Below are 12,476 nucleotides of genomic sequence, written 5' to 3' on the forward strand. Positions count from 1 at the left end.
GTGATAAACTGATTGAATTCCTCTATTTAGTCTTAATGAAAAACATGAAAATAAAGATGTCAAGAAAGAAAGATGGGGATTTAGTTCTGCAATTCAAATGAATCAAGGTTACCTCTGCTCACACAAGGAATGGTTTTGAAAAAATTGAGTGCCTGTAGCAGTTACCTTTATAACAACCCTGACATCCACTGAACCACAGCACAGATCCAGAACAGGCATCAGAATAATAACAGCAAAATAACTGTTACAACAATTATGAATTGATAATAGTTTTAGAAAAAAAGATTTCCACAAAATGCATTAGTGCGTCTTGCACTTGATAATCTTTAGATGAACAGGCAATGCAGTCTCCCCACTGAGACTATGGAAAGATCAGCTACATCTTCTTGGATAAAAAGAGAACAGCTTCCAGAAAGTGTTCCAACAATGTTTCCAACAACCTATTTCATAAAGGTCACTGAAAACCCATCAAATGGTAATAATTTTTGGTCACTACTGACCTGGCCTGGATGCAAACTGGTGACCTAGAGATGAAAGGCTCTGTATCCTATTACCAACCCCTTGAGCTATCCAGTCCCCCTGGAAGGTTTTTTAAGAAAAGAAGAAAAGAAAATTAAAACTTTTAGAAGTTGTTTTCTGTTTGCATTTTTTTTTGTTTGATTTTTCTTCCTCAACAGTGTTAAGCCTTACCCCTGTCATATTTATAATGTAAAACTGTATTGCTACACATTGGTGAGATGCTCAGCTGACTGTAAAGTCCTCTTTAGCAAGAGGTCTTTAATTTCTTCAACACATACAGTTGCAGGTAATTGTCTTAAGAGTGTTTTTCTAGTTTACTTCTATTTTTTTTTTTAATTTGCTTTGGGAATTAGCTGAGGTATCTCAGAATAACCAGGACATTAACTTAATATATATCCACATTGTACCCGTTCATACACAGACAGCAACTACACACATAAGTTACAGCAAATGGACAGAAGAAAGGGAAAACCAACTGAAAAGTGAGTTGAATGCAGAAAATAGGTAAATTAGGATTTCTAAATGATATAATTTAGCAAATAAAAATTGCCATTCTCATCTTGTTGGAAAGAGTTTGTAGAAGTTTAAAAGAATGTTGGCAACTACAGCTCTTATTTTTGCTTGCTCTTTAAATCTAGATCGGATATACATGATTCAAAATGCATTTTTCATTTTAAAAGGGGCTATTTCTATTGGGCCTATTTTCTGTTCTTTCTTGATACAGAATATAATGCCCGTAAATTGGAAAAAGATGTTTGCATAGATGTTTCTTTGGTTTTATAAATTACCTATGTATTTCCTCAAGGCTGGGATGTTGCTGGTCAGACTGACTCCAATGAGCAAAGCTGCAAAAGCCCAAGTTGATTCTGCTTGTTCACCTTCCTATAGCTTCAGGTAGGTGGAACAGCAATAAGAACAAGTGAGAAGCAACACCTGATGCCTAGAAAGACAAAGGAGCTCTAGACTATTTTACATTTCAGTCAACATTCATCTGGGAGGCAGGGGAGGGGGGGGAATAATTGTGGGAAAACATGTCTTCTTTAGAAGAAAGCAGTATTTCATATGTGTGTGTATATATACATATATATATATATACACACAATTTTTCATGTTTAAATTTATGTAACATTTATCTTCCAATATCAGATTTATATATAAGAGAATTACTGCAATACTAATTGTATGTCCTATCTTCTGCCCAATATGACTTTCTGATGGGGCAAATTAGTAATCCAGATGTTTTTCATGGCTGCTGCTTGCCTCCGCTTTTGAAAAAAATCTCCAAAAAAATCCAGGATAAAAAAAAAAAACTGGACAAAGTGGACAAAAAATATCAGTTTTGCTGTCAGAACTATTCATATGTGTAGAATGAGGATTGTACAAAACACCAGCTTTTCACTGCTGTATGACTAGACTATAAGGAAGCTTTACTAGATTGACCCCTGCTGTGGGAGATATAGCTGAACACATAGTGAAAAATAAATGTATTTTAGTTGCTAAGGGAAAGAATTTTCCATGGATCCTGACACCTCAGCTCCCACAGACTTTCCAGGAATTCCTACTTTGGAGCTGAATAATGGATATATCAGGACCTCCTGAAATCTGTAAACAAACAAGGAAAAATCTTTAGTAGTACTTATCCACTTTTCCCATAACTTTTGCAGATTCTGTGAAGAAGTTCCTAACTCTCTTTTTGGTGCAAACGAGGAGGAAGTTGCCATCTTTGGGAAGGAAAGGGAGATTACAGACTGTGGGTGGAACATTCTTTCTCCTCACAATTAAGTACTTTATTTGCCTCCATTTGGAAGGTATCAACTTTGTAATTTTACGCTTAAATAAGAAAAGTTCCCAAAGAGCTGCCAGAGAGAACATTTGCAGTGAGAAATGGAGAAGTGAGCAGGCAGACATTGGTTTGGATTCTTGGTGCAGCACACAGATAAAGACTGCTGGAATGGCAGAAGGTACGCCATGAATGGACACAGATGTAGGCACAGGTGACAATGGTATCTGCATTTACCACGTGTTCATAGTGAAGGACCTGGAGGACAGCACACAAGGAAGTCTAGAAGACTGAAACCACACTGACTTGACCAAGTGGGTATCCAGTGACAGACAAGTGTATTCTCACTTAAACTGTGGAAGAGTTGAGGCAAGGGAAGAAAGGACATAGTAACTGCATGCAAACATACAGTAACTATCCCAGGCAGGGGATCAAAAGAGCATCTGAGGCAGACCATGAAGAAACCCCACCCCTTAATCAGAAAGATTGACTATCTGATGCTGTAATAATGGCTGTTTTCCCTGGTACTATGAAATTGATGATGGAAACTGCCGTTAGAGGACCTTCTTCTACAAGTCATAAAACAGGAGTAAATCAGTGGGATTGGAGGAAACAGTTATGGAGCTTCATTTAGGAGCAGCTAAGTCCATTGAAAATGTTTGTCACAAAAGCAATGGAGGTAGTGGACCTGAGGGCCAGCAGACAGAATAAAAACATGGCCCAGTGCTGAGGATTAAGAGAGACCCTCAGCAGAGGCTCTGGCATTTCTGCCACAGTTGCTTAGTGTGAAGTTTGGAGGTGCCCATGAAGGAAGATAACTGGTGATGCAGTACAGGAAAAATATTCCCACCTAAGATACCGTTTCTGAGTGCATACATGGAATTGGTTTGAAGATGGCTGTTGGGAAAGAAAGGGTAAAACGAAGATTTGGTGAGGAGGGAATAGTTTCTCTCAAAGTGAACTTGCAGCTGGGAATGCTAAGCATGTCAGTGTGGGAAAACTCCATTTATTATGCCTAGTGTTGTTAATCCTCTGCCTGTTTTGAGAAGTAGAATTCCTGTGCAGACATAATATGCTCTCACAGACATGCTTGAGCCTCCTGCTGGGGGACAGAGAGCTCATAAAAGCACAGTCTTGTGATAAGCTGTGCATGCACAAAGCCCTTTCATATACTGGGGCAGGCTGTGGGCCCTGCTGTCTCCACGAGGATGAAGTAACCCTAAGGGAGCTTGTGTCTCTGTGTGTCTCTGCCTCCCAGCATTGTTGGCAAGGTAATGAAATAAATTTACTCTTTGCATTTGAGCTGCGTTTTGCTGGTTGCCCTGGTTACATGTCAATTCACACAATGGCTATCTAAGGATAAAAGTTGTTTACATTGAAAGGATATGTGTATATGTGTACTTTGCCACAGCACTATTGGAGATGGGAATTTTACTCACAGATAATAATGACAATTTATCCCATTTTATCAATGTTTATATCAGGTGATAAACATATGTGATATGGTAGTCTAGCAGATGAGGGTGGAACAGGAAAGGAAGAAAGAGAGAGAAGGGCTTGAGAGAGAGATTGCAATAATTTTTTTACCTCAAATCTGCAAATTTTGTCATTAAATAGCTTGGAATGGTACCCTGGGAAGAAGCATGCTGCATGTGCTTGGTGATCAGCTAGGAACTGGCTGTAGAGGCAACAGTGAATGAAAATTAAGTATATTTGTGAGAGAAACTGCAACCTACTTGACATGATCCAAATAATAGTTACAGAGGAAACAGGAGAAATTTTAGATTCTAGGAACCTAAAAATGTAGAATAATCTAAGTAATTAATCTAAGTAATTAAAACTTTCTAATTTTCAGTTAATTACTCCTATTTTGCCTCAATGGATTTTTTGCAAGGAACTAATTTTCGTAAGTTTGTCCCACAAATGGAAATCAGAGTGGTGCATCATGCACCATGTTGATATTAAATGTAGGATCTATAATCCACTAACTACATGCTATTTTTCCAGTATTTACCTGACAAAAAAAAAAAAAAAAAATCCAACCCAAAAAATCCCAATCCCAAACAAAAACCCCCACCAAAATGAAAATCAAACACCCCCATCCCCCAAATGAAAAAATTTAAACTGCAAACCTCCCTAAAACCCCTTTTTCAAGTAAGAATTTCCCTTAATCCAACTTAAAGCTGTTGTCTTGTTGCCATGCTTGCACATCTGAGAAGAGTCTGGCTTTGTCTCTTCTCTATCTTCCAACCCAAATTACAGGTAATTAATGGATTTTCCCATTAATAGGTATATGCTAAAAAAACGACTTCCTAATTTTGCTACACAGTTTGTCCAAATTCTATATATATTCTATTCTATATTCTATTCTTTTCTGCATACAATGACATGATTAAGGATTACATAAGATCAGAATTAAAAAACATTTAGAAAAATGTTTAGAAAAGTTATAAGAAATTTGAAAAAATAAAAAACCACTTATTTTAGCATATAAACAAATGTTTGTCATTAAGTCATGATCACTAAAAAATTAGTAAATCAGAAGTTTGGGGAAGTAAATTATGGTGGTGAGACTATACTATTATTTAAATCAATTTTTAAAAAGCAAAAAAGGTTGTTTCCTGAAAGAAACACTAAATACATTTTATCAGTGTTAGGCATGAAAAGCACCTTGTGTGAAGCATTTGAAAAAAAAAATATTTATGACAATGTCTTCAATTTTTTGAGTAAAAGGAAGACTGTAGTGGGAATATACACTGAAGATTATTAGAAAAGTATAATTTAAAGTGGTGATTGTAAAAAAAGTTGGACTTAACTGAGAGTATGCAAAGTCAGACAGGTGGAAAGAACCAGAGACCTGTCAAAGAGTTACAAGTAAGTCTTAATCTGAACAATAATGAACAAATAAAGCTGAAGTAAGAGATAAAAGGTCTCAGAGGATAAGAAAATCGCTCCCTGAACAAGACAATTTCTGTATTTTCTACTTTTCTGTAACTGTTACTGTACAAGTGCACCTGACTGGAGAATGCTTTTCTTAGTGAATTTTGTCTTCAAGGAAAGCAAAATACTTTCTCAACACACCAACTATTTTTATAACACTTGGTGCTAGAGAAATTTCATACTATTGGGTGGTGAGTTTATTGATTGGAATGCCACAATTGTCAGCAGAGAAGTTCAACTAGGTGATTCTGAAGTTCTGTTCTAGCTTCAATAAGAAAATTTAACTAGTTTGAACTAGCAATACTAGCATTTGTTATTCACATAACAGTCTATTAAAAGAAAGCTACACTGTTGGATTTAACAGAAGATGAGGTTCTGGAGCAGCCTGATTCTGTTTCTCACCAGAAATCAAGTATGCAAAAAGTACTTTTGAAGACAATATAGAAGAAAAGACACCATTTTACATAATGTATTATAAAATAAAATAATTATCTGCCAAGCAATAAATCACAGGGCTCATTAGTTTGGGAAGACCTGGTAAATATTATAAAGAGACATGAGCATGAAAACAGAGCAGTTACTTGATGTGGGAATAGTATCTTTGTATTTTACTGGATGCAGTAAAAAAACCCAACCTCTTGCTCTCCTTGTTGCATTAATGAAATGTTATCAACTTTTACATGCCCTATAACATTTTCAATTAAAATGCAATATTATGTATCCCATTCAAATTTTTTAAAATTTGGATCCTAGCAGTAAGGGTTTTCTGTAAGATACAACAAATACAAAACTGGAAAGAAATGGTGTAATTTTCAGTTATATAAAGTAACTCTTCAAAAGTTTTCTTCTTATTGTAGAATTACAGTCTAAAAAAATACTAACATGTTTCCTGTATGATTTATGAACATCTACATAGAAAGTCTTCAAAGTTTATAAATTTTTTAGTTGTCGTTCCGGAGACACAAAACATCTCAAAAGACTTTCCTCAAAGCTCAAAGGTAACAAATAAAATCACAGTCCTCAAGAAGTTCTGAGTGCATGGTGTTTTGATCAAGAAAATATATTCCTCTGTTTTTAAGATAAATTTGCAGGAAATATTCACTCACTTTCTTGAGAGTGAATACATGATTCTTAACTGTGAGATAAGATGCTGAACTTACACTGAACATGGTTGCTACTGATGCATCATTTACACTGCAGCTATAAAACCCCCTGCATTAGTGATATCCTCCTGCAGTTCGTGCTTGCAAGGGTTGTGATTCTAACAAGTGGATTTTATTAACGATTCTAGTGAATGCAAAATTTTTATATCACTGATATGTCTCCTGCAGGACATTTTTAAACCCCAAGAATGACAATACTTTTACTGGAATTTTATTAAAAAAATATGAAAACTAGTTTCCAACACAGGCCAAAGAAGAATGAATTCAGATTCCAAGAAGGGATTTTATATGTTATATATTGTGTGTATACACTTGGAATTATTTACTTAATGTAACATATAAGGTGTTTTAAATTACTCAAAAATTTAAACTGCAATTATATAAACACCTGTAGTTCTGGCTATTCAGATCACAGTATTTTGCAGTGTGTTTAATGAATTAAGAGTAATGTTCAAGACTTTCTTCAGGTTATTTTGAGTATATTACTTATAAATTGAGTAACAGGGTAAAACATAGATCTTTCCAAAACAATATATAAACCAGATTCAATTTTTTAAAGAAAGCCAAACTTTATCTCAGTTAAAAAAGCAACAAAAAATCCTAAAATAGCTGACAAAAATACCCATTTGCTCATTTGCATGTTTTTTCTTTAACATTGATATTTCAAAGAATTATTTCCAAAGATTTAAAGCAATTGAGAAGCAGTGGGGAATGAATATATAGAATCTATTTTACTGGTACTGGGATTTGCAGATGAGGTTGTCTCTCCTCCTAACCCTTAATATACAATGTAGTGATTAGTCAGCCTGTACTCATTAGGGGAACAAAAGGGGAAAATACTGTACCCACAATACAGGTAAGGGGAGGAACCAGTGGTCCACCCCATCCAACTGAAACGCATCCTATATGAAATAGAAATATGTAGCCTGTTATTAGTTGTAAATCTGTAATGACAGACACTTGATGCTATGTTTTATAGCTCAATTATATGAGAAATGTTTCTTTCATACTAATGAAGTTTTGAGTACTCTTGAAAAATGCCTCATTGCCACTTTTCTGGTAAGGGAATCTAAGGAATAGCCATTGAATTTTAGAGGAGATTTAAGATATCAAATACTCTAATTTAGATTTTAAAAGTTATGAAATTGGACTGGAAATTTGAAATACAGTAAATGTTTAAAGCCATCAGCCAGAAATATGCATAAGGCATGCAAAACTGAAAGTGCAAGTGGATTTCAGATTGTTTGCTGCCTTCTACTATTTCTCTAATAAATCAAGCACGGCATGACATGCTTTATTTTGTGAAGTTAGACACAAATGCATGCTTTATTGTCACTTAATTTTCTAACTCAGCAAAGCAAATGTACTCAGTATTCTACATTTTCACGTAGCATACCAATCCAGAACTAGCGCAAAAGCATTATACTGCGACTACTAAAAAGCTAAACAAAAAGCAATGGGTATATTCAAATCTCAGTTTGCAGCTACTTCTGCTTAGTACATACACTAATTGAGATGAGAATATAAACCCTGAGACAGAAATTTAAATTAAATTAAAGCAATCCTTTACTTTGCCTTCCAGCATCTGGGTGGAGTTGGTTTTGAGATTCAATATAGAAAGTATTACAATTTCTCAGAATTCATTATACTAGCAGATATTCTAAATGCCTGTAATGTGGCAGAATTCACTTCTGTGCTTAAGGCAAGAACAAGCTATGGATCACCTGTACCCTATTTTGGTGCAAGTGATTCATATATCTTATAGTCACTTCAGAAAGATAATTATGAAACAGCATAATTATAAAATTAATTGTAACTAAAGTGTATAGCTGAAGACTTCTAAGAACCTAACTTAAAATTTGAAGTGTGTTTCCTATTTAGGCATAACAGAATAGTCATTAGTATGTACTGACTGTGTAAAATGCTGCACTCTTCCAATTTACCAGAATGAAAAACTTATTTAAGAGAAAAACGGATTGAATTGAAGTAGTTGAGTACTTGGCAAATTGTTTTACAAAATGATGCAGAACTTATTATATCCACAGCCTCCTGTGGAATACTTCAGATATTTTACATTTTCAGTGCAAAATATGCACAGTTTTGAACATGGGTAAACATAAGAATTTAAATACATGCTGAATAAAAACTCTGTTTTATCACAGCTCAGTGTAGGTATGGGCAATATAAGAAAGCTAAGAGGGCTGTTTTATCTTTACTTTCTGCAGACAGAAAGAAGAATCTCTTTTTATGAATTCTTATGATATGAACTCGGTTTCTGAGAAGACTTCAATTTGACTATAGTTTTATGAGCTGGTCAATTATTTATTATTGAATCTTTTTACTGTTTGTGAGTCCTTCATAAAGTAATGCCAACAACTTTCAGTGGGCTGTTTTGAATACTTGCCAAGTGCTTTGGAAAGAGCCCACTATTTCTGAAGGGCAAGTAGTAACTATAAGGCCTCTATATATTTGGCCTGTCAAATCTGCTAAGTGACTGGAATCAGGTACTTCATTGACTGTCATTAATATTGGAGGATAGAGTTGAAGCCTATTTGCTTTTCCAAGCTTCTCTTTGATTCTTAACCAGTAAATTGCTCATTAATTATTCATGTTGTGTAGCTGAAATTCTATCATATGACTGGGCTCCTGGCAGTGTTTCATAGTTATTCAGCAAGTAGTAGCAGAAAACAGTAAATAGATTTCAAATTACAGGTACCTTAATAATAGTTTCTTTATGCAAAAATATCCTAGAGTTTGTAAGTGGAAAATTTTCTAAGGCAATCATGTAAAGATACAGAAAAAAAATTAATAAAACATTTGACAATCAATTTTAACATCTTTTTAGAAATGGTATTTTCTTCCAATATAATTTTAATAGCTGCATTTTTTTTTTCTTCCCTGCATAATATCTGTACTGGTCTCCCATTCCTCCTGCAGCTGACCAGAACATCATTAAAACATAAAGCTGACAGCAGTTTCCCAACATTGCTCTGCACAAAACCACACACATTTATCTGAATGTTCATGAACAGTATGTATGAAGAAAGACAAAGAGAAAATGGCTAAATCAAATAGTTGCATATTCTGTAGTATTTGACCAGCTCTTACCCTGGTGAATATCACTTCATGAGTTTCATATAAGGAGAAAACTGTTAAAAGTCAATTTGCTGCATGAAGCTGAAATTTATTAATTCAGTAATCATTGGTTAGCAATGTATTTTCTGCTGCATTCTGAAGTGGAGATAGGTAGTCTGGTGAATACAATTTCAGGAAAAGAATTAGAAGCCTCAGTTTGACTTAATTAATCTTAATTTTTCTATTAAGATTTTGCATAGTTTCTTCTTATGTTTCCATGATGCAGGAAAAAGCATTCTTTTAAAGCATATTTCATTGACATGCATATAGAGTTAGTTTGTATTCAGTGGCTTTAAGGACCAGAAGGTATAAACAAATGAAAAAAATAAGTAAAAATGCCTTATTGAGTGAGATGAATAGTAAGCAGGGCCTCTAAATTATTCAGAGTAGCAAGAAATAACTTTATATACATTGTATTGAATGTTGAATAGAGATTAGTTGAAATAAAAGAAGCGTTTACCTCACAAAAAGAATAACTTCATAGAGGAATCAAATGACTTGATTTGCTTTTTAAGTCAGCCAAACTCAGAAATAGATTTAAACCACTAGTGGAAATGAATGTATCTGTAATATCATCTAATGAAATTCAATGGAGTTAGATTAAAGGGGATTTATAAAGTATAATGAAAAATGAAGAAGTTAAATTTCTAGAAGAAAATATTTTTGTTAACTAATGCTAAATTAGATTCCTGTGTAAATATTTTGACATATTTATCAGTAAATAAATCAATACAATTGTGTTACATTTTATTTATTATTAGAACTCTGTTAAGAGAGTTCATAGTTGGCAATTTCAAAGACTCATAAGAAAAACTCCTGAGATTGGCTAGAAAGTAAAGTAACCTTAATGAATATAAGTTCTATGTGATAACTGCGTATGGATTTAGGTGAATGGATGAAGCTTTTTGCTTATCTGTTAGTAAAAGATATGCGATAAAAAGATAGTGCAGCCTTTCTGCATGGACTTGTCATTCCTTGTTGTGCATGCATGTATTCCTTATATGCATGCATAGTTTCAGACACTTTCATGTTGTCTTACCCTCATGCCTTCAAATCGTGACAAAGCTCTTAGAGGTCTCAAAGCTCTTAGTGTCCTAAGGGACTTAATGGCACCAAGTTCAGAGTAACCCAATGCATTTGCTGTTAAGCTAACCAAAGAGACCTATATGAAAACAGGAAAGTAAAAATTATTATGTGGTACATTCTACTTTACATACCATAGATGTGATATACACTTCGTTAGAAGATTCTAATTTTGGATCACTTTCTTCAGGAATAGGGAATCTTTCAAGTTAAAAAAAAAAAAAAAGAAGAAAGAAGCAATATGAAAGGTGAATAGGTAAACAAACAAGCAAAAATATCATAAGATAACTAATATCTGGAAACATTAGTACTTCTGAAATTCACCCTTTACTACTGATCTCAGGACATATAAACCCACAAAAACTGAATTACATTAATCTCTCCTTTTTACCAATTTAGATATTGGTCTTATTTTTTCTTTGTTTTACAATCCTGTTGGATCAGTAATTGTGGTTGATAATGTCATTTGATTGCCCACAACTGAAAGTGATTGAAAACTTTCAAGTTGTCTTAATCTAAAGGAAAATTAAAGAAAATATCCACTGTGTAAATCCAGCATATATAATGAACCAATTCAGACACTTGAATATGTACTATACCTTCACATAATGATGTGATTCACATAATGATTTTCACATTTACAAGATGGCTGTTTTGGATAGTACAATTTAAATAAGGTCAAATATTAGAGAAAATTGGTTTAAAAAATGAACAGCTGCTTCTGCTTCCATGCTTGTTCAAGCTTTTTTGTTGTAGGTGTCACTTAGGTACCCATTTTGAGAATTTCAATACTAAAGAGCAAAGTGTTTTCCAAGAGAGGGTACTTTAATTGTGTAAAACATGGCTATATGTAGCTGTATATGTGGAATTGAATCCTCAATATATTTAAACCACAATGTAAAGAAATCAAAAATATCGTAAACACCCATAAAAAAAAAAGGAGGGGAAAAGAAACCAAACTGAAGAAAATTAATTGTTCTGATGCTCTAATTAGCCCTTTTATATGATGGGAACACATTGAGAAAGTGTTGGATTTTTGGCAATACTTTGGGACAATAAATTCCTATAAAGGTTTCTTTTGTCTATTCAGTGTACATTTCTAAGTCATTAAAACAAGGACAAAAAGAACCTTAATTTTAAAACTGAGCTTGTTCAATACTTGGTTTTTGTATATGTTTTACCAGAAATTACTGTCTTGAAAATATGAAAAACTGGTTCTGGTTTTATAACTCTATAAAACATTGTATTTGAGGTTCACCCACAGAAATTCATGATCTGCAGAAACAGTATGCATTCCTGCACACTGGTGTTTTTTTCCCCAGGGGGTATAGTTAGGATAATCTTAAATGCTCCATAATTGTATTCTCTCCCATTTCACAGCACAGTACCATAGAGCTAGAACTATGAGATAACCCTTGCAGAAAAGATTTCAAACATACCTGTGAAGACTGTAAGCTCACTAGTACTTATTGAACTTCAATACTAATTAATCCACACTACCAGTGCTAGAGAGAGATGTATCTTCCTTTCCTTGTGGAGCCCTAATATATCTACATGCTGAAATTTGTGGATATGATATTAATTTTCTTGCCAGAGGAGTTTTGATTCAGATGTTTGTCTGACGTCTGGTGGATCAGACACACATCTAAACGCTGGGTTCAGCCTAGACCACAGCAGGAGATGGGAGTGAGCATCCCAGGCCAGAATGCAAGGCAGGATGACCTCTTTCAACAGAAGTGTTGGGAACAACCCACTGACTGCTTGGGGGCTACCATGCAAGGTCCTTCTGCTCAGCAGAACATCCAGCCTCTCCTAACACAGCAAGGCAGTGCTGCAAACATAGAGTGAAAGAGAAA

General features: G+C 34.4%; 1 protein-coding gene across 7 annotated transcripts in view; it reads right to left on the reverse strand.

Moving 5' to 3' along the window:
• LOC110469652 (sodium channel protein type 1 subunit alpha) overlaps positions 1-12,476 on the reverse strand; it is an 88,887-nt gene that overhangs the window by 14,922 nt on the left and 61,489 nt on the right. For all 7 annotated transcript variants that reach the window (XM_077785019.1, XM_077785020.1, XM_077785025.1 and 4 more), the window contains one exon: positions 10,577-10,699. In XM_077785019.1, coding sequence (XP_077641145.1) covers positions 10,577-10,699 — 123 coding nt within the window. The remainder of the gene's footprint in view (positions 1-10,576; positions 10,700-12,476) is intronic.

Source organism: Lonchura striata, chromosome 8 (genome assembly GCF_046129695.1).
Source record: "Lonchura striata isolate bLonStr1 chromosome 8, bLonStr1.mat, whole genome shotgun sequence".
In the NCBI taxonomy this organism is placed as follows: domain Eukaryota; kingdom Metazoa; phylum Chordata; class Aves; order Passeriformes; family Estrildidae; genus Lonchura; species Lonchura striata.